The 21,202-nt window shown below is 51.5% G+C and overlaps 1 protein-coding gene across 2 annotated transcripts in view; it reads right to left on the reverse strand.

Annotated features, from left to right (window-relative positions):
* The window catches only part of RAB11FIP3 (RAB11 family interacting protein 3), an 81,176-nt gene that overhangs the window by 49,294 nt on the left and 10,680 nt on the right, over positions 1 to 21,202 (reverse strand). For both annotated transcript variants that reach the window (XM_030229622.2, XM_030229623.2), the window contains exon 2: positions 10,541 to 10,634. In XM_030229622.2, the coding sequence (XP_030085482.2) occupies positions 10,541 to 10,634 (94 nt within the window). The remainder of the gene's footprint in view (positions 1 to 10,540; positions 10,635 to 21,202) is intronic.

Below are 21,202 nucleotides of genomic sequence, written 5' to 3' on the forward strand. Positions count from 1 at the left end.
AAAGGCAGGAGATGGAAGAGGAGAAATGTTATTATTTAACAGAACCTGCCTCTCTTTTCTCTTTAGTCATCATCTCCAGAGAAGAGCATGCTAATGTTATAGACACATATTATAATACTGGCTTTTTGCAAATATTAAAAAGATTTTATATTTGTAATGTTAAAGTAACTTTGTTACAAATATATAGTTTGTATTTCAGCTGTTAATTAACCTCAGTGAAATAGCTGATGCAAGTATGCTTGTGTTAAAATGCCTGCTTGGGTGGGATAACACCCAGTGCACACAGCATGAGGACACCTGCACAGATCTGCCAACCATCAGCACTCACTGTCTGAAGGCAGTGTGGGCCAGGGCCCAAAAACTGGAGGGGATAAGAATGGACTAAAGCCACAGCCAAGGAATACCCATGCTCTAAAAAGGTGGATCCAAGGAGGAGATGTGCTAAACAGGTCTTGGAACATGGAAACTAGTTTGGGGAAAAGTTTACTATGCATAAGGGCCTATAAATATGCAAAGGGCTGATGTAATTGAAAGGTATTTAAGGGGTATCCCCAAGGATAACAGGGTGCTCTTGGCTGAGTGCCATAATAACCTTTGCTCCATGGTCCTGGTCTCCTACTGTCCTTCATTAAACTCTTAAAATTTTCACAGGAGCGTGAACACGTTTTTCACACTAAGAACTACTCCAAAGCTCCAATAAAGCACTGCTCCCTATTTTCATCTTCCTGGGAAAACAGGTAGTCCCTGCAGAGGGTTTTATCCTCCTTTCCCAGAAAAATTTGCTTTCTTTTGGGCATCAGATTTGTCTTTATCAGGTTGGGTTTGTGATCTGTGGGTCAAAAAGCAACCACAGGTTTCCTTCACTTCAGGACACATGGAAGTCTCTCCACTCTGGAATTAGCTTTGATTTCCAGGAGATCTGGCTACACAAGCAATGCTTTTCCCTCCCAAGGAATGCTGAACCAACAATGATTCTTTGGGGATTTGATCCCAGCTTTAATCCCAGTTTAGAACCAGAACTCCCTCAGAACTGAGGATGTATTTCAGACATGTTACAGTCCATAGTCCATGATGGTGACTGGACACAGCCAGATTTCTCAGGCACATGCTCCAAAGCAGGAATTCATGTATGGGGAGAGATTCCTAAAGAAGGAGTTCTCAGGGGGGCAGAGATTCTGAAGTTGGAAGATGGGGGTATTTATTCTTTTCCCATCTGTTAGAGGGTGGGGCAGTTCTCTGCTGTTCATGGGGCAGTTTTTCCTTTATCTCTCCCACAGCCCAGCCTCCCTCCAGGAGATCTCTGCTGTCCATGGCCACTGAGTGTCCCTGCAGGGCTGATCAAATCCCACCATCCCATGGGGAGATGCTCTGCCCAGGGGAGGAGCCAAGCATTCCTCCCTGGATCCAATCTGCCCTGGGAACAGCACAGCAGCCTTTGCCCACTGCATTCCCAGAGGAGCAGCTTTCTGCTGCCCTGCATTCCCAGAGGGAGAGCAGGCCCATCTCCAGCAGCCCTGGAGCTCCAGAGGAAAACTCCCCCCTTGTGCAGGATCCCTGCTCCAGCAGAGCCACAGCTGGCACTGCAGGAGGGCTGAGCCCCCCTGGGATGGGACTGTGCCACCACCCTGAGCCCCCCTGGGATGGGACTGTGCCACCACCCTGAGCCCCCCTGGGATGGGACTGTGCCACCACCCTGAGCCCCCCCTGGGATGGGACTGTGCCACCACCCTGACACACAGCGGCCAGGGCATGGTCTGACTCTGGCAGGGTTGGTTTGTATTACTGCATTTTTATTTTTATTTTTCTAATAAAGAGCTGTTATTCCTGCTCCCATATCTTTGCCTGAGAGCCCCTTAATTTCAAAATTACAGTAATTCAGAGGGAGGGGGGCTACATTTTCCACTTCAAGGAAGGCTCCTGCCTTCCTAAGCAGACACCTGGCTTTTCAAACCAAGACATTCCCATGCCAATCTCCCATTCCTGGCCCCCCTTCACAGCATTTTCCAGCAGTGTGTTTTAGCCATTCCTTGCTGCTCTCATCCCAGAACTGCCTACAGACACAGCTCTCCCAACACTTCTGCTCCTCTCCCAAAAGTAGGTCAATGCAGTATGTCATGTGCCAGGCTGCTTTGGGGAAGCACAGCTCCCCCTGAGCCATGGAGCACCCAGAGCACAGCAGCCTCCCCCCCGTCACCCTTCACCCAGATGCCACACTGATGAATTCACTACAAACAAGTGTTTATGGAAATCAAAAGAGAAATGCAAGTGAAGAAACTGCTTGGCTGAGCCAGAAGTGCCCCCCCCCAGCACCCGAGTCCTTGCCCTGGTACATTGTTATTACATCAAAGCCATTAATGGTTGGATTCAGTCATTCTGAAGGACTTTTCCAACCTAAATGATTTTATGTCTGTATTATAGCAGAAATAGTGATTTAAAAGAGCTGGAGAATGGTGTGATTGTGGTTCCACTCCCAGAACAGGCTCCAGCTTCCAGGGGGAACAGAAAATGACCCCTGCTCATCCAAGGCTCCCTGCTCACCCTGCCATGGGGAAGAGGCCTGCAGCCAGGATCTGCTGATCCTGGGGGCTGCACAGCTGGAGAGGAAGTTCTCCACACACACAGGAGCATTTTGGGGCTCCTGGGAGCAGAAGAGGGACTCTTCTTCTCCAAGAACACTGCGGGTGGAGGAGAGGAGCACCCAGCTCAGTGCCCCTGCCCTGGGGCTGTACCTGTGTCCTGCTCTTCCCTGGAACAGCCTCCAGCTGGGCTGGGTCCACACCTGCTTGGTTCTCCTGCTGTTTGCATCTCCACAGAGGATCAGCCCCTCACAGAGGGGTCTCTGTGCCCTGGATACACCCAACCCTCCTGTCAGGAGAGGGATGGAGACAGACCCCAGGTCCTTGTGACCACAAGCACCCCCAAAGCAGCTCAGCTCCATCCCTCACGTTCCTAATTCCCCATTCCCTGCGAGCACAGAGTTACAGAATCAACAGAACCCCAAAATCACTGAGTCTGGAAAGACCTCTGAGATCATCAGGTCCAAACTGTGCCCGGTGCCCACCTTGTCACCAGCCCAGAGCACTGAGTGCCACATCCAGGCTTTCCCTGGACACCTCCAGGGATGGGGACTACAACACCCACCTGGGCAGCCCCTGCCAAGGCCTGGCCACCCTTTCCATGAGGAAATTCCTCCTGATGTGCAACCTGACCCTCCCCTGGCACAGCTTGAGGCCATTCCCTCTCCTCCTGTCCCTGTTCCCTGGGAGCAGAGCCCGACCCCCACCCGTGTCCACCCTCCTGTCAGGAGTTGTGCAGAGCCTGAAGGTCCCCCCTGAGCCTCCTTTTCTCTGGACTAAAGAACCCCAGCAAAGCCCTCACACATTTTTATGGGCAGGCCAGTGGTTTCCAATATAACCCTCTAAGCACCACTATTTCAAGGGAAAAAATCCAAATTAATTTCAAGAAAGCCTTGGCTGCTCCTGTCCCTGGCAGAAGGGGGCACGCACAAGCACATGGACCCCAAACCTGACAAGCACAATCCTGGTGCTACAATCATCCTCCTGCACCATGGAGATGAGCAGAATCTCCAGCTCCCAAGAACAGCACAGGGATTATATTTTTTTCAAGTATCCATATAAATTTTAAAGAGCCATTTAATTCTCCACTCCTTTCAGGGGCAGAATTAACACTCATCTTCCTAAAGTCCTTATCCCCACCAGCAGTATGTATAGCACATCCATATGGATCTGCCAGAGCACAGCAAGATGCAAAGGCAAAAATAAAAAAGCAGAAGACATAATGAGAGCAATTTGGGTTTTATTCTCGCTCATGAATCAATCTTGATTTCCCATTCACGGCAGCCCCCATTCCCTGCACGCCAGCTGTACACAAAGAGGCATCTGTCCTACCTTCAGCCATCAAAGGAGCTGTGTCCCTGTGGATGCTGCTTCAGCCAGGGTTAGGAGCAGCAGGAGCAGCAGGGAGGGCTCCACTGCAGCAGTGCTGCACGAATCCAGGGATCAGCAGATCCCAGGGGAACGTAGGAAGTGCTCAAAGCGGTGCCAGCTACTCCCCGAGTTTAGTCAAACGGGCACACGGGCTCTGCTTCCATCTGCTGAGCCTTGGGCAAGGCTTTCCTTCTCTAAAGCAAAAGCTGCAATATTCAACTGGGCCCGGCCACCCCCTGTTGCAAATCCACTGCACCTGCAGCAGCCAGGTGGGGCAGAGGGCTGAGGATGCCCACAGACAGAAATAACTGCAGGATTGGGAGTGGAGGGGAATGCGAGCTTTGGCTTCTGGAATTATCCCTGGGCAAGGGAAGCTTTCCTTTTGCGTAGCAAAACCCATCTGCAATGCAGATCCTACAGAGGGGGGAAAAAGCCTCCACACAAAGCAAACAGGGGTTACCTTACTGGGTACCCAACACCCTGGAATGCCCCCAGGAGCCAGCGGGATCCAGGGCAGCCTCTCCCAGACCCATCCTGTGCCACCATGTGCTGCCCTGCAGTGGCTCTGAGTGGCACTGAGTGGCTTCTGGGCACAGTGGGCTCTGAGGTGACATCTGAGCACTGTCAGACCCCGAGGCACAGCCAGAGCAGTGGGAGCAGGGAATGTGGCACACAGCCTGCACATGGGAAAACCCTGTGGATCTGGTTTTGGGAGCTGATGTGCAGCTCCCTCCCTGCTCTAAGCCTTTAAGGTGTTGTGGGAAAAATAGTAAAGGTGAGAAGCTCAGGGTTTCTAATAAAAACAGGGGATTTTCTTTCAGTTTCATCTGTGTGTTTTTTGAAAAATGCCTAAAAATTGGTGGATTGGGTTCTGCCTCTTCTTACCTTAACAATTTTTTCCACAAGGTACAACACTCACATCCCTCATTCAGAGAAGGGCTGCATGTAGTCTTTCCTCTCAGGGAATTCCCAGCTGACACTCAGCTGCCAGGAGCTCACCAACCTTTCTGGACAGGGCTGCAGAAACCCTGGAAATGCCTCCTGAGATCCTCCCAGGGATGCTCCAGGATTGGGGAGCAGAAACCCTGGAAATGCCTCCTGAGATCCTCCCAGGGATGCTCCAGGATCAGAGAGCAGAAACTTTGGGAACACCCTGAGATCCTCCCAGGGATGCTCCTGGGATGGGGACTGAAGAGCAGCAGCCCCACAAAGGCTCTGCCTTTGTTAGGAACAGTGTGGTGCTCCCAGCCAAGCTCCAGGCAGAGCCACAGCCTGACCCCCCACCTCTGTATTTGCTGTTCAGCATCCTGCCCTGCCTGCTCCAGGCTTTCCCTCCAGCCAGCCTTTGGGAGTGCCTCTGGGGAGCTGAAGGTGTTCCTCCTGCTCCAAGCCTCTTACTCAGCCCCTGGAGTATCTTTCCCTTGGCACAGTGGATTTGTGATCCAGCTCCTCCAAGGCTGGCACTGCCAGGGGTCTCCCAAGTCTTCCTCCTTGCAAACAGGAATGCTCTTCGAGTTTCCAGGTTTGGGTGTTGGCTCTCGAGCTGGATTTTCTATCTCCCCAAATCCAATGGGCTTTTAGTTGAAGCATTTAAAAAATAAACAAAAATAACAATAAAGAGCTGTGATTATTTCCATCCTGGGGCCCTCCCTGAGCTCCTGGACACATCCACCCCTCCGTGGATGCACTGTCTGTTCTCAGTGCACAGGGCCCCTTTGTTCAGGGATCAGAAGCCAAGGCAGAAAGGCTGGATGAGGCTGGGAGCTCCAGGGATGCCCCTTTCCCTGCCTGGCACAGAGCTCCCTAAACTGCCTGCCACCTCCAGCAGAGGCACCTCCTAGGGCCCCTTCCCTGCAGGCTGCTCACTGCAAGACAGATGTTCCAGATGTTTCAGCTCCTAGGATGTGTGTGCATGACACAAGTTGCTCCTTACCCTTGTGAGCTGCAGTGTGAGGGCAGAGATGTTCAGAGAGGCCCCTGCAGAAACACCAGGTGTCTGAAGCTGTGAAGGTTTCTAACACCTGGGCAAGGGAAGGGCTCTGCTGGTGAGCACAGGCCTGGCTGTGTGCCTGTCCAAAGCTGTGGCTGATCTTGTTTGCCACCAAACCCCCCCTCCAGCTGCTCCTGCACCCAGACCCAGAGGAGCAGAGCTGCTCCTTGGTCCAGGCACCTCAGCTTGTGATTCCCCCCTGGAATGTCACTGCCCCATCCCAGGGCAGCTCCTTGCACACAATCAGGCTCTTCCTACCAGGCTGAGCTTTCCAAGGGGCTGGGATGTGACCCCTGGCTCGTTTCTCCCTGAGGAGCTGCAGTCCCTCACTGTGATGATGCAGCAGTCACTCTGGCTCCCTCCCTCTTTTTTTTCCCCTGCATCTCACTGATGGTTGTGGGAAATATTTTTTCCATTCAAGAAAAAGAGGGAAATGTGGGAAATGAATTTGTAGAGAATTTTCAAAGCCTGACAGAAGGCTCACACAGTATACATGTGTATACAAACCTTGAAATAAAAAATACTAACTTAGAAATGCTTTAGAATAAGACAGACATTATTAAGAGAGAAACAGAACTAGAAACAAGTTTCAAAAAATAACCTTACAAATAAAACTAGATACTTTAGAGAAACAGAACTATAAAAGATACATTGTAGTAAGACCCATGAAGAGTAATTTTAAATGATTAGATTTGAGACATTTACAGTATAGTGTACCAAAACCTGATAGATCAAAAAATGCTTATAATGGATTATAATTAAGAAATAATTAGCTTCTGATTATAATAGCATAAATTATAATAGCATAAATTATAATATCTGTATTGTCTCACTCTTCACATCAGACTGAAAATAAAAGTTTTTAAACCACCTCTCAGTTACCCCATCTCTAAATCAAAAAAACCTAAATCCAACAATGGTAGCCAGATGCACCAGGTCTTCCCCTGGCTGAGAACTCTCCAGGCCTCAAAACCCCCTTTTTCAAGCATCCTACTCTCCTTCATTACTGCCTTCTCCCCATTTGCAGTTTCTCAGGTTTTACAATGCAAGGCTGTAAAATTCCATTTCTCAGAGTTATTTATCCCCCGACACGCTGCCAGTGCTGCATCCACACCACCCCTGTGCTCTGCAGACTGCCCAGTCCCTCAGGCACCAGCCACACAGACTGGGAGAGCTGGCAAGGCACTCCCTGAGGAGCAGGGAAGGACAAGGGGATCCTGTCACACTAAGCCTTTTTCTGACCCAGAGATGGGGCATTTTAAAAAAATTTAAAATGTTGAGAGGCATTTAAAAAAAAAATTAAAAAAAAAATTAAATAAAAATTTTTTAAAAAAAATTTTATTCCATTTTTGGTCTTGTGTGAAGGGTGAGACAGATTTTATAATTCACTCCATCACAATCAGAAGCCAACTATTTCCTAATTACAACACACCACAAGTGTTTCTTGGCCTATTCTTTAGTTTAGTCTTTTTTGTAAGGCTATCTAAGTCCTTACCTGCAACCAAAACCAGCAGAGTTACCAATGGAATCCTTGCAGGAAACAGCAGCTTCCAGCACAGAAACACCTTGGAACCAACTTTTTCCTCTTAATCAGAAAGACTTGAGAAAATAACAGGGAATTTCTTGGGCTGACCCCAAACTCTGTCTGCTCTCCTTGATGGGAACATAAGGAAACATCAGGGAAGGACAAGAGGATCCAGCAGCCACGAGCAGGAAGGGCAGGAACAGAGACCACGGGGAGCTGAACCTGTCCCAGCAGCTCCCAGGCCTGAGAACAGAGCTCAGGCACCTGAGAACCACAGCTCAGCACTTCCCAGAGCAGGGAAAGCCTCTGGATTTACTGGTATTTGGGTGATTTACCCAATTTTACTGGTAAATTACTCTGGAAGCACTCCCTGGCCATCCACACTGCAGGCATAAAAAAAAACACCAACCCTACATCCATGAGAACCTACAAACCCTACACCCATGAGAACCTACAAACCCTACACCCATGAGAACCAGGCTTTCCCATCCAGCCTTCACTGTGGGAGGGCAGGAGGCAGCCAGGAGTGGCTAAAACCTCTCCTTAAAGCCCCAAATCCCCATCCCTCTGCTCTGCCCCCTCACAGTCAGCATCAGCTGGCCAGGCAGACACAGAGCTGGCCCAGGGCACTGCAGAGGTGGCCCTGGATCAGCCTGTTCCTCAGGCAGAGGGACATGCCCTGGCACAGGGCCAGACAGGGAGCTCAGCATCCTGCATGGAAAGGCCAAGTGGGCACAGAGCAGTTGGGAGAAATGCAGCTGGCAGAGGAAATGGGGCTGGGTTTGTAACTGCACCTTCAGTTGGCCAGGCTCAGGCACATCCCAGCTGATCTCCAGAGAAGAGTGGGACATCCTCAGAAATAAACCCTGCATTAACACAGACACCAAAAGGTCCAAGCTGACACCAGCTCTCTCTTCTATGGCTGACCCAGGAATTTCAGAGCACCAAGAAATCCAGCAGAGCATTCCCTGACTAAAAATAGGCCCAGCTAATTAACAAACCTTGTTAAAAGGCACACCCAGCAGCAGCATGACCTCTGCTTTGGTTACAAAGGGATGATCAATATTGACTGTCTCAAGAGCAGCAGCAAATCCTTCAGGTGGCTTCAATGTGAGCAATGCTCAGCTGTGAGACTCAAAGAACCTCCTCTGCTCCCTGCCCTGGGCTTCTTTTATAACCAGTTAATGCCATGTGTTGTTAGAGAGCTCAGCCCTTCCTAACCACTGTAAACCACTGTAATAAACACATAGCAATCTCTTTCAAATTTAATAAATAGAGCCCCTAAAAGCTTTGCCTGGATCTGCTTTTCCCATTCAATTAATAGAACACAACACCAATGTGATGAATTATTGAGGAGAAACACGAGCCTGGGCTTTCACATATGCTCTACTCCAGTGGCAATTTATTACAAATTAATAGTGTGCTGCAGCTCCTCCTGCTTCCTGGCAGCTGGGAATTGCTCAGGAAACTTGGGAGCTGCCATAAAACATTGCAGCCCTGAGCTCAAATCATCCTGGAGGGGTTTGGGTAGGAAGGGAGCTCAAAGCTCCAAGGGTTTGGACAGCACAGTCAGGGATGCACAGGGTGGGATTGTTGGGGGGTCTGTGCAGGGCAGCAGTGGGACTGGATGCTCCCCTCAGTCCTTCCCAGCTCAGGATATTCTGTGCTTCCAGGATTCTAGGTAAGAGGAGCCCAAGGTCTGGAGAGTCCCAAACCCACAATCATCTTTTCTGCAGCTGCATTTTTGTAGCATTTGGGTACCCCTTACTCCATTTTAGGTAACTTTGGAATCCCATTCTAACTCCAACACCTTCCACTATCCCAGGTTGCTCCAAGCCCTGCCCAGCCTGGCCTTGGACAGTGCCAGGGATCCAGGGGCAGCCACAGCTGCTCTGGGCACCCTGTGCCAGGGCCTCAGCACCCTTGAAGTAAATAAATAAATAAATAAACAAATAAATAAATAAAGTGGGGGTGGAACTGGGGAGAAGGAGGAGGGATGGACAACTGACAGAAGAACAGAAGAAAACTGCTGTGAGGAGTTTTTACTCCTGGACCAGCACAGTTTGCATGGGAAGGATGGTTCTCTGCCACCCTTGCAGCACACTCCATGGGCAGGGCTGGAATCCCAGATAAACATCTCTGAGCAGAGCTGACTATTGTGCAAGGATGATAATTCACATTTGCACATCCAGAACTCCAGCTGCTCAGAAGGGAGATTCCCAGACCTCATACCTTGCCCATAACAACATGCCTGGCCCAAAATGACCCTCTGACACTCTGAGAGAAATCCCAAAGCGAAAAAAAACCAACTGAAAAAACACCTTTTCTGCAGCAAAGGGGCTCAAATGGCAACCAGCCAGAAAGAAACTTCACATTTCACCAAGCTCCTGCTCTGGAAGCACTTGCAGGAAGCCCTCAGGAGCCATGTGGGGATTGGCATTGGCCTGTTGGAAGATCATCTTGACCCCAGCCAGGGAGTTCCAAGTTCTGATTTCATGTGCTGCTGGCTAAAAACCCTCTGAGCATGTTGATCCTCCAAACACTTGGAGTGCAGGATATAAATGAATTGGTGAATCCATCAGTAAATTGGTAAATGCATGGTAATTCCCATTCCATGGAAGGTGCCCTGCCCATGGCAGGGGGTGGTGTGAGATGAGTGTTAAGGCCCTTCCAACCCAAACCATTCCATGCTCAGTGCCAGTGTTGGAAGATGTCACAGACACCTCCAGCAGCACGGCAGCCACTCCACCAGAGCAAGACCCCCAAAACCACAGGTGACAGACACCCAACCAGGAGGGACTCCCCAGTGATGCTTCTCTGTAGGAAGGAACTTTCCTGATAAACAACAAAGCATGGAACCACCACCACGACTGCTGGACCACCTTTTTCAACCCCTATGAAATGTCCCCAACCTCTCCCCCTTCCCCTCCACCCAGCACAGAGCAGGAACTCTCAGAAAACCAAACCCAGATGGTTTTCTCCATGGTTTTCCTCCTCTTTGAACAATCTTCTCAGCTCAACCATGGTGTTAAATTTGGCCTGTTCCCATCCTCTCTCACAGCACAGCAGGAAGCTCACCTCCATTTCTGATGGCTCTGATGCCCCGATGGAAATCTTCAAAGCTGATAACTCCCAATCCACTGGGATCCAGGTATTTTGTTAGGTCCTTTACCTGCAACCAAAACCAGCAGAGTTACCTATGGAATCCTTGCAGGAGACAGCAGCTTCCAGCACAGAAACACCTTGGAACCAACTTTTTCTACTTTATCAGAAAGACTTGAGAAAATAACAGGGAATTTCTTGAGCTGACCCCAACCTGTGTCTGTTCTCCTTGGAGGGAACACAAGTAATCAGTACAAGGGGTTAATTAGGACTTGGGTGGTGTTGAAAGTATTGCTTAGCCTTGAAGCAGCACTTCAAGCAGCGTCTCCTGTAACATGGACCTGCTTTGCCAGGGCTTTGTTTATTTTTATGGGTTTTAAAGAGGTCCTGTCTTAATTGGGAAACTCTGTAATAGGCTGCCTGGTAGGAGGGCCCAATTAAGGGGAGCTGGTGATAATGAACTGCTCCTTGTTACAAATTTAGCCCGAATAATTGAAACATTTTCCCAATTAGACAATGCCTGAGGGGGAGGGAATCACGTCAGGCCAGGGTTGGGATGGGGGTGCTGCAGCAAGGGGCACTCTGAGACCTGCTGAGGATGGTCTGGGCTGTTCAAAGAGAATGGGAAAAGGGCAAAACCACAGGGCCCAAAGGGTCTCCAAAAGGTGCATTTGGTTCCCTCCTTTCTTCTGCCATGAGCAGAAAATCCTTTACACCAGATGCTTCTCAAGCTGAACCAGACATTTATCCCTCATTTTAAGAGCTTTTGAGGCACCTTTGTCTATTTTTGCAGCACATCTTCAGCTGGGGAACAAGCCCAGGAGGAAGCTGGTGAGGTGAGAGAGGTGAGCTCCAAACTCCAGAGCTGCCCTCACCTGTCACACACATCCTCTTCCTCCTCCTCTTCCTCATGCACAGGAGGGAGTCTCCAGGGCTGCATTTGTGCAGTTTCGGTTTGGGCTTTCAGTTTGTTCTTGGGGAAGGAGCTGGTGCATCACCAAACCTCTCCTTTCACACAGGTCTCAAAGGAGACTCAGCCCCCAGCCCATGGAGCTCAGAGCTGCCCTGCTCACCCTGCAGCAGCACTGGGGGGTTGCTCTGAGCTCTTTTTGGTTTTCTGAAAGCCAGCCATGTGCTTCTATAGGAAAATCACATCTACAGCACACTCAGAGCTGTTCACCCACGGCTCCACGTGCTCTGGTCATCCCACATTGCCACAGGAGCAGCAAAAATTCCACTGGCATGGAGGAACCCACAGGGCTGAGACCATAAAACATGGAATTACAGAATATCCTGATGGAAGGGACCCCCAGGGATCATCCAGTCCAAGCCCTGGCACAAACACCCCAACAATCCCACCTTGGGCATCCCTGGCAGAGCTGCCCAAGCACTCCTGGAGCTCTGGCAGCCTTGGGGCTGTGCCCATTCCCTGGGCAGCCTGGGCTGTGCCCAGCACCCTCTGGGGGAAGAGCCTTTCCCAAAATCCAGCCTGAGCCTGCCCTGCCCAGCTGTTCCCTGGTCCTGTCACTGAATTGCAGGCTGTGCCTCTGTGGGAGTGCCACAAGAGGAAACCCAAACCCCCCAGGGCACAGCTGTGCCCACCTGCCAGCTGACTCCAGCTCAGTCAGTGGGCTGGATATCAGGAGGAATTTCCTCCTTTCTTTCTTCCCAGAAAGGCTGGGCTGGCATTGCCAGGGGCTGCCCAGGGAGGTTTGGAGTCCCCATCCCTGCAGGTGTCCAAGGAAAGGCTGGAAGTGGCACTCAGGGGCTCTGGGCTGGTGGCAAGGCAGGGATGGGTGACAGGTTGGACTCGAGGATCTCAGAGCCCTTTCCAAGCTAACCTGAGATTCTGTGAATGGGAGAAGACAACACAAACACCTTCTCCAGTTTTCTAGAGCACTCTTTTTTGGCAGACAGACCTCCTAAACTCACATGGCACTCATCATCTTGGGTGAGTCAGGTTTCTTGTATGTTAAACAAAAGTATTTGAGACTAATCAAAACAACTCGGAGGAATGTGTCAGTTCCAGTTAATGCATCTTGCAGCTGCCTGGGTGAAGCTGTCACTTAATTTGTTATCTGTGCACAGAGATAACAGAAAGGCAAGTGACATTTAATCAGACTTGATAAGCCTATAAGGGAATAGCATGACACACTCTAAATTACAGTTTCTGTGGTTTTCAGCTCCTCAGGACCACAGAGGGCTTCAGAGCCTGGTGCCAGTGGCACAGCAGGGCACCTCACCCACCCAGAGCTCAGGCAGGACACACAGGGCAGTATCTGCTCTATGCAAAAGAGAAAAAATAAAAAGGTATTTAAATTGGGCTGTGGGCAGGGGGAAATGAGGGGAAATGATTCTGAAAACTTCCCAACCTGGACATTATGGATGCAAACAACAGAAGGCACATGGTAAAGAAGCTGGATCAGTCTGTGCTGATCCAAACCTGCCTGGATTTGCTAGCCAGGCTTAAAACCCCCATTACCCCTTGAGACACCACCAGGCTGAGGGGAGTGGCTGCTGACACTCCAAAGAACCCACAGACAGAAAACAAGAATATTTGCTGTGCCTGCCTGATCCCCACAGCCCCTGGACTCCTCCTCTCAGCCAGCATCACCCAACAATGGGACTGGAGCCCCTCTGCTCTGGAGCCAGGCTGGCAGAGCTGGGAGTGCTCATCTGGAGAGGAGAAGGCTCCAGGGACACCTCAGAGCCCCTGCCAGGGCCTAAAGGGGCTCCAGGAGAGCTGGAGAGGGACTGGGGACAGGGGATGGAGGGACAGGACACAGGGAATGGCTCCCACTGCCAGAGGGCAGGGCTGGATGGGATATTGGGCAGGAATTGTTGCCTGGCAGGGTGGGCAGGCCCCAGCACAGGGTGCCCAGAGCAGCTGGGGCTGCCCCTGGATCCCTGGCAGTGCCCAAGGCCAGGCTGGGAAGGGCTTGGAGCAGCCTGGGATTGTTCATTTGTTCATTCTGATGACTGGGCTAAACCCAGCACCTTCTCAGGCAGCTGGGAAAACCAGAGCACTGAGGCTCAAAGTGCTTTAGATGCAGGCAGCAAATGTGAGCAGCTCTGAGCTCACAGCTTTGAGGTTCCAGCTGAAGGCTGAGCACAGCAGCTCCCAGCACACTCCTCCAGGCACAGCCCCAAACAGGAACACTCCACCAGGCTGAGCACCAAGCTCAAGCCACCAGACAGAAGCCACAGTCCTGCTTTGGGCCAGCAAGAAATAATTCAAACAGAAGTTTTGCTTCCTGTGTGTGCCTGTGGCTGGTCACAAACCCTCCCTGGAGCCTGAGCAGCTGAAACACAGAGCATTAAAGAGTGAAAGAGGATGAGGTGGTTTAAGTAGCTGACTTAAATCCTGCTGGAAAGTGAGAGCTTTAAACTGCTTGAAGCCAGCCAGGCTGCCTGGAGCTGAGCACAGCCTCAGCAGCAGGAGCACAGCTGGGAACTGGGCTGGTGTTTGAGGGTCCCCAAGACAAGGGAAGAGATGAGAATCTTGACTCCATGTTTCAAAAGGCTGATTTATTATTTTATGATAGATATTATAATAAAAGAAAATGATATATTAAAACGGTACTAAAGAATAGAAGAAAAAGATTTCATCAGAAGGCTTGAAAGGAAAGGAATGACAATAAAAATCTTGTGAGTGACCAGAGTCCTGACACATCTGGACTGGGATTGGTCATCAAATAGAAACAATTCACATGAGACCAATCACAGATGCACCTGCCACATTCCATAGCAGCAGATAATTATTGTTCACATTTCATTTCTGAGGCCTCTTGGCTTCTCAGGAATAAAGTCCTGGCAAAAGGATTTTTCATAAAACCTGTGACAGGGGTGGCATCTGCCAAAGGGGGTCTGGTCACCCTTGTGCCAGGGACACAGCCCAGACCAAGGGATTCCTCCTGGAAAAGGACCTGGAGGAGGTGGGGACAATGAGGGGAGGTCACCTGGCACCCCATCAGCACCACAAGGACTCCTTGCAGCATCCCCATCCCACCCCCTGTATCCTGTGCACACTCCAGGCTGCTCCACCTCCCAAGCCCAAGGGTTCAGAGCCCACACTGCCATGCCAGGGGCCCCTCACAGCACTCAAAGAGTTCCCTTGCTTTGGAGCACTGAACTCAGCTCAGCAAATGACCCTGAGCTCCAACAGTGACAGCTCCATGTTCCAGCTCACACACAAAGCCTTGGCAGTGGAGGTTTCCCAGGGAGGTGAAGGATTCCCCAGCTGTGAATTCCCTGTTTAGAAAAGGAAAAGGAAGCTCTGGGCCTCTCCTCTCCATCCTTATGGATGCTCCATGTCTGCAGCACACAGCAGATGGATTCAGCAGGACAGAATATCCACTGTGCTTGTTTCAGGTGGGATCCCTGAGGGAATTCAGGGCTCTGCTGGGCAGCCAACACCCCCTGCAAGCCCTAAGCCTGCCAGCAGCTTCCCCTCACACCCTGGCACAGGTCAGGGCTGAACCAGATCCCAAAAAGACATTCTTTGGAGGGGGAAGGGGAGTGGGAGATTTCTAGTGGCCACAGCAGGCAGGCACCCCCCAAGAAGAGCTGGTGGAGCTCAGAGCATCAAATCATGTGGAGTCTCACAGGGATGGTGCTTCCATGTCCTGCCCTGGGAATAAGATCAACTCGCAGGGATGCTTTAATCTGGAAGCAAATGCAAAGGGGGCAAAGAGGAAGAAAGAGTACTGACATATTCCTGATAAAGACCTCAAAATACCCAGGCAGATGGGAAGGGAAAAGGAGAAAAGCAAAAAAAGGAGAAGAGGGAAAAAAGGAGAAAAGGAAAAAAGTAAAAAAAAAGGGAAAAAAGGGAAAAAAGGGAAAAAAGGAAAAAAAAGGAAAAAAAGGAAAAAAGGAAAAAAGGTCCTGGTGTCCTGCTTGGCTGTGGCAGGACATAAAAATCCAAGCACTTCTCATGTAACTTTAATTACTCTCCCCTGGCTGCCAGAAGGCCAGATCTGCTCTGAACATCCTGTATCTCTGTACTGTGAGCCAGCCCCTGAACTCAAGCAGAGAGAAGGACGAGCACTGCATTGGCAGAAGTGCCAAACTGAGGGATTTTAGCACTAAAAAGGAGGGAGGGCTCACAGCAGCTGCTCCCCTCTCTGCTCAGGCAGGTGTGTGACCTGGAGTGGGCCAGAGGAATTCACCTGAGCGAGAACAGACCTGTGTAACCATCATGGTTACCCAAAGGTGGATGCAGCACCTCCACCCTCTGAGTTTAACACAAGGGATGAGCCAGAGCTCCCTAAAAACCCACTTGCCTCTCAGGGCTAAACCAATCCTTTCAAAGAACAATGTATAACATTTTTAAATGCTGATGACAGAAGGCAGAGTATCCTTTTTTCACCATTGGGAAACGGGCTGGAACTGCTGGAGCTCCTGCAGCCAAACCAAAGGGGCTGTGCCAAAGCCACAGCTGCCCCACAGAGCTCTCTGCAGATCCCCCACTCCCTAAGCCCCTGGGCTGCAGGGGGATCAGCTGAAATGCTCTGATCCCTGCTAATGCAGCATTTCTGTGGGCTCAGAGCACACCCGTGCCCTGTGCTGACTGCTGAGGGAGCATCCCCAGCCTGAGAGGGGGAGCAGAGCTCAGCTGCCTCCCCACACTGCTGCAGGGATGGGAAGCACAGCTGCACCATTCCCAAAGGCAGGAGCAGCCTCCCAGCACTCCCCATGAACAGCCAGGCCCAGGGGGAGGCTGGCAGCTCTGCCTGCAGCCCTGCTCACAGCATCTCAGCCCCCCACTTGCTGAAGGAGCTGGCACTCCACAAAGCTCTCAGAAGCTCAAAGCAGGTTTCTATTCTGCTGCAATTACACCTAATTAAGTAACCTTTAAAACACCCCCGAGGGGAGGATCTCAATCCAGGGAGCAGCCCTGGGCAACTGTGAGTAAGCAGTGCAAGAACTGCATTATTTATTTCACAAGTGGCAGTGCTGACCCAGGGCTGCTCTCCCAGCCTTTCCCAAAGCTCCAGCAGGAGCTCAGCCCGCAGATCCAGCCTGCTCAGGTCTCTACTTAAAAGTCCATCACAAGCAAGCCTGGTGAAGATGTTTTCTGCCAAATCCCTCCCTAATCTGGCCCAGAGATCAGCTCCTCCCTCCCATCCCTTCATCCCCAGGCTCCAGCACTGCAGGATCCACACACCTTCCAGAGCAGGAGACTAAGGAAGCCCCAGCCTGGCTTGTTCTCATCTTTTCCTGCCACAGAAGAAACAATCAAAGCTCCTCTTTAAGGTAGAAGGGGAATAAACTTCCTGTATTTACCAGGGGAGTAATTGTGGTGAGGATAAGCCTGCAAGTATTGAAAGCAGAGGAATGGGAGAGAGATCACCCACAAACCAAGACAGAGAAGGAACAAAGTGAGCAAGTTCCCAAGGGGAAGGCAGATCCTCTCCCCAGGAAGACCAGATCCTTGGGTTACAAACCATCCTGCCTCACAAATCCTGCTCTTCCCAGGAATCCAAGAGAAAAGCTTCTCAGCCTGCCACAGCTTTTGCTGTTCATCACCTCCTTGGGCAGTTTCTCCCCCAGCCTTGCCCCAAACCCCAAAGCCTCTCCCAGGCTCCTTCTGCAGGAAATGCCAGAGTGGAAAATGCAAATACAGAATGGACAGCAGAGAATTCCCTCCCCACCAAACTCCTCTTTTCCCCTTTTGGAAGCGGGAGGAAGAGATCTCCAAGCCAGCTGTGAGCCAGAACCAGCCCAAAGCTGATGCTGAGGACCAGATCCCCTCTGCTCATCTGGAGCCTGCAGAGGAGAAGACTTTCCTTCAAACACTCCAAATTCACCAGGAAGCAGGAAAAAAAGCCAGAATATGTTTCAAAGAGTTGGCAGCCAAAGAAGCCTGAGGACCCACATCCTTCCTGCCCACACCCACGAGAAACCAGGACAAACAGACCCAGCCAGGCCCCAGAGCAGAGCCTGGAGCTGAACTGTGGGAGATCTCCTCCACCTGCAGCACTCACACCTGGAATTTTTGGGGTATTTTCCTATCAGAACCCAGGACATTGCTCTAGCTGCCCTGGAGGACTCGAGACCCTGGCAGGGGGCTCAGAGACCTTGGCACAGAGTCAAAGACCCCTGTGCCTTGGATTTTAGCCATGGAAACAATTCCCAACTTTGTGTGAGGAGTTACAAGCCACAAGAGTTTGAGTAGAATGACAGTGAATTTGTCACAGGGTGAAAAGCAGAATTTTGGGGATTTAGAATGGGGGTTCAAGAGGCAAGAGGGAGGAATCTGCGTGTCCTGTCCTTTTTTCTTCTTGTCCTCCATCTTCTGCTGTGATGGTGGCACCTCTGGATTGGTTTGGAGCAGAGACAGACTGGCTAACACAGGTGATAGGTATTGGGAAATTATTGTAAATAAAGTACAGGTAGTTCTTAGTATAAAAAGCCAACACCACCCCCAGGGCAGGGACTGTGCCACAACCCGACCTGCTGGACAGATCTCAGCAGAGCAGAGAGAGAATGGAACAGATAAGAGAAAATAAACAGCCTTGGAAAGCAGAACTGAGGAATCTCAACTTCTTCTTTGGTAGCAGGGCTGGAAAAAAGAGACTTTCTATCACCTGGGCTCATCTCAACCACAGGAGCCCAAGATTTCCCCTACTGGTAGAAATTCCTCTGCTCAGTACAGGACCTTCCTGGACTGACCCCACCAGCTCCACGGATACCTGGAGGCAGGAACACTTCCATGCTCAGCAGGGCTTCAGGAGCCTCAGTGTGTGGTATTTAAGTGTGTTCTCAAATGCCAAGGGTGACATTTCCAAATTATCCCTCAATTGTTGCCACTGAAGCATAAAAATGTATTTAAACAAACAACTTCAAGGATGGTTTGGAACCATTAACAGGAGTAGAAGTTACGCTGAGATGGTTTTAATCCAAATGAAATTGTTTGTCTCAAGTGTTCCAGATTTCCTGTCCTCCCTAAGTGCTCAAAGGCTTCAGCAGGCACGATGCTCTACTCTAAACATTGATTTGTTTAATGAACTTCAAGAGGGCTCTTCCTCCACCCTCCGAGCCTTTGTTTCCAGCTTCTGTTCCTCTGCTGACAAGGGAAACCTGTCCTCACCCTTCCAAACACGGCTCAGGGGCAGGAGGCAGGGTTCAATAAAGAAAGAAGAAAGGGTTTAGAGCCTGGCTGCTGCTGAGGTAAAACACACACCTGGGTGGAGCCACCCTGGGGGCAGAGCCCGGTGCCACCACAGAGCCACCCTGGGCTGTCCTGCAGAACAGGGACATGGAGCCTCCCCAGGGTTTGGAGCTGATCTGAAACAAAAAAAAAAAAAAAAAAAAACCCAACACAATCAAACAGCCCAGGAGGTCACAAACCATTTATGAGGATGAGCCATTTTAGGATGCTGAATGTTTTGCCTGGTGTGGCAAAGCTCCCTGCAGCAAACCCAGGTGTTTGTGTGATGGGGCTGTTTGGTGCCACAGCCTGCCCAGGCTCAGAAATCCAGGATTTCTAAGTGTGTGAGCCCAGGATTTTTGGGGTTTGCTTCCCTGTGCTCCCCTCCAGGCTGGAAAGCAGCACAAAACACCCATGGCACATCCCAGACTGAATCCTCCCAAGGCCTGGCACACTCACCCTCCCCAAGCACAGTCTACAGGCTGAACTCATACATGGCTTACAGTCAGAGAATCACTGAATTATCTGGGTGGGAAGGGACCTCAAATCCCATCCAGTGCCACCCCTGCCATGGCAGGGACACCTCCCACTGTCCCAGGCTGCTCCAAGCCCTGCCCAGCCTGGCCTTGGGCACTGCCAGGGATCCAGGGGCAGCCACAGTTGCTCTGGGCACCCTGTGCCAGGGCCTGCCCACCCTCACAGGGATCAGTTCCTAATTCCCCATATCCCATCCAGCCCTGCCCTCTGGCACTGGGAGCCATTCCCTGTGTCCTGTCCCTCCATCCCTTGTCCCCAGTCCCTCTCCAGCTCTCCTGGAGCCCCTTTAGGCCCTGGCAGGGGTTCTGAGGTGTCCTGGAGCCTTCTCCTCTCCAGGTGAGCACCCCCAGCTCTGCCAGCCTGGCTCCAGAGCAGAGGGGCTCCAGCCCTTGGGGCATTTCCATGGGCTCCCCTGGGCTCTCTCCAGCAGCTCCAGGTCCCTCCTGTGCTGGGGCAGGAGCTGCTCCTCTCACTGTAAATGCTGGGGGACACAGGGAGCCTCTGGGGCAGCGAGCTGGAGCTGCAAACAGCAGCAGCTGAGCAGGAGAGAAGGAACCTGCCTGGCCCAGCCCTGCTGTGCCTGCCACCCTGGCAAAACTGAGCTTATTGTACCACAATCCAGCCTGAACCAGAGCATAAAGACTCATTTCTTTTTCAGAGCTGCTGCAGGTTATTCCCCTCCCTTTGGCACCTCCTCAGGCAGCTCCAGAAAGGGCTGTTTGTGTGAAGGACACACAGCAGACTGCCAGAGAGGGGAAAAGAGCCCAGAAGGGATCAAAGGCTCAGAGGTAGATTGCTGGGACAAGGCAGAAGAGGCTGAGATGCCATGCATAGTTTGGGAAGCCCAGGACCTGAGGGACTGTAAGCTCTGGGCATGAAGGCATCAGCACACCAAGCAAACAGCCCATGGCACCTCCTGGATGTGCTCCATGGCCCTGCAGGTGTGTGCCAGGCTGCCAGGCAAGGCTGCCCTGCACAGGGACCCACCTCTGTGTCTGTGCCACCTCCTCCACCCACGGTGCCACCACGGGGTGGGTGGCTGCTCACACAGCCTGGAGGAGCAGCTCAGAGCACAAGAGAATTCCCTCCTGCTCCAAACCAGGGTCTCCTACCGCACACCCACACCTCCAGCACGCTCCTGTTCAAAGACAAAGCTTCCAAAACTGCCCATGGACCCTTGAGGGAAGGTTCCACAAACCCTGCTCTGCTCTGTGCATCCTCCCTGCCAGGACAGCAGCCCCAGAGTGCCAAGCAGCCAGAGAAGATGAGCTGGTTGCTGCATCCATGTAGCAAGCACAGGGAAAAAATTCCACAAGGATATCCAAATTTTGTTTTCCCCCCAGCTGTAAACTCCTCTCACACACAACTACAGGCGGTGAGCAGGGTGAAGAACAGCCACTCCCCTGGAAAAACAGGGAATGTGGCCAGGCAAAAGGGAGACAACAGCTGCCTCTCCATCCCTGCCCAGCCAAGGGCAGCCTCCATGGCCCCAGCAGCCTCACAGCCAGGCTGGGGCTGGATCTCACTCCTCCATCAGGGACTGTCAGTGCAGAACCCTGCTCCAAGCAGAGCCCTGGTGCCTGTGCTTGCTGGGGGTTTTATGCTGTGTTTGTCTGGGACTGTGGGAGGGCAGAGCAGCCCTGTGCCCACAGCAGCCTCACCCTTTGCTTCCTGCCCCAGCAGCTGCTTCTCTCCAAGAGCTGCTGCTCTGGGCTCCCTGGACTTGTGCACATCCTGCTGGAGCCCAGCTTCCCCCTGGACTCTGGCAAATGGATTTTCCACAGCCAGGCCCTGCCAGATGACGCAGCCCCCAGAGCAGCTCCTCTCCCTCTGCCTTTCCTCCTCCTCCTCCTCCTCCTCCTCCTCCTCAGGGGACAGGAGGAAGCAGAACAGGCTGAGAAGCCCTTCCAGCAGCAGCAGTGACTCAAACACAACACAGCAACAGC

Source organism: Serinus canaria, chromosome 14 (assembly GCF_022539315.1).
Source record: "Serinus canaria isolate serCan28SL12 chromosome 14, serCan2020, whole genome shotgun sequence".
In the NCBI taxonomy this organism is placed as follows: domain Eukaryota; kingdom Metazoa; phylum Chordata; class Aves; order Passeriformes; family Fringillidae; genus Serinus; species Serinus canaria.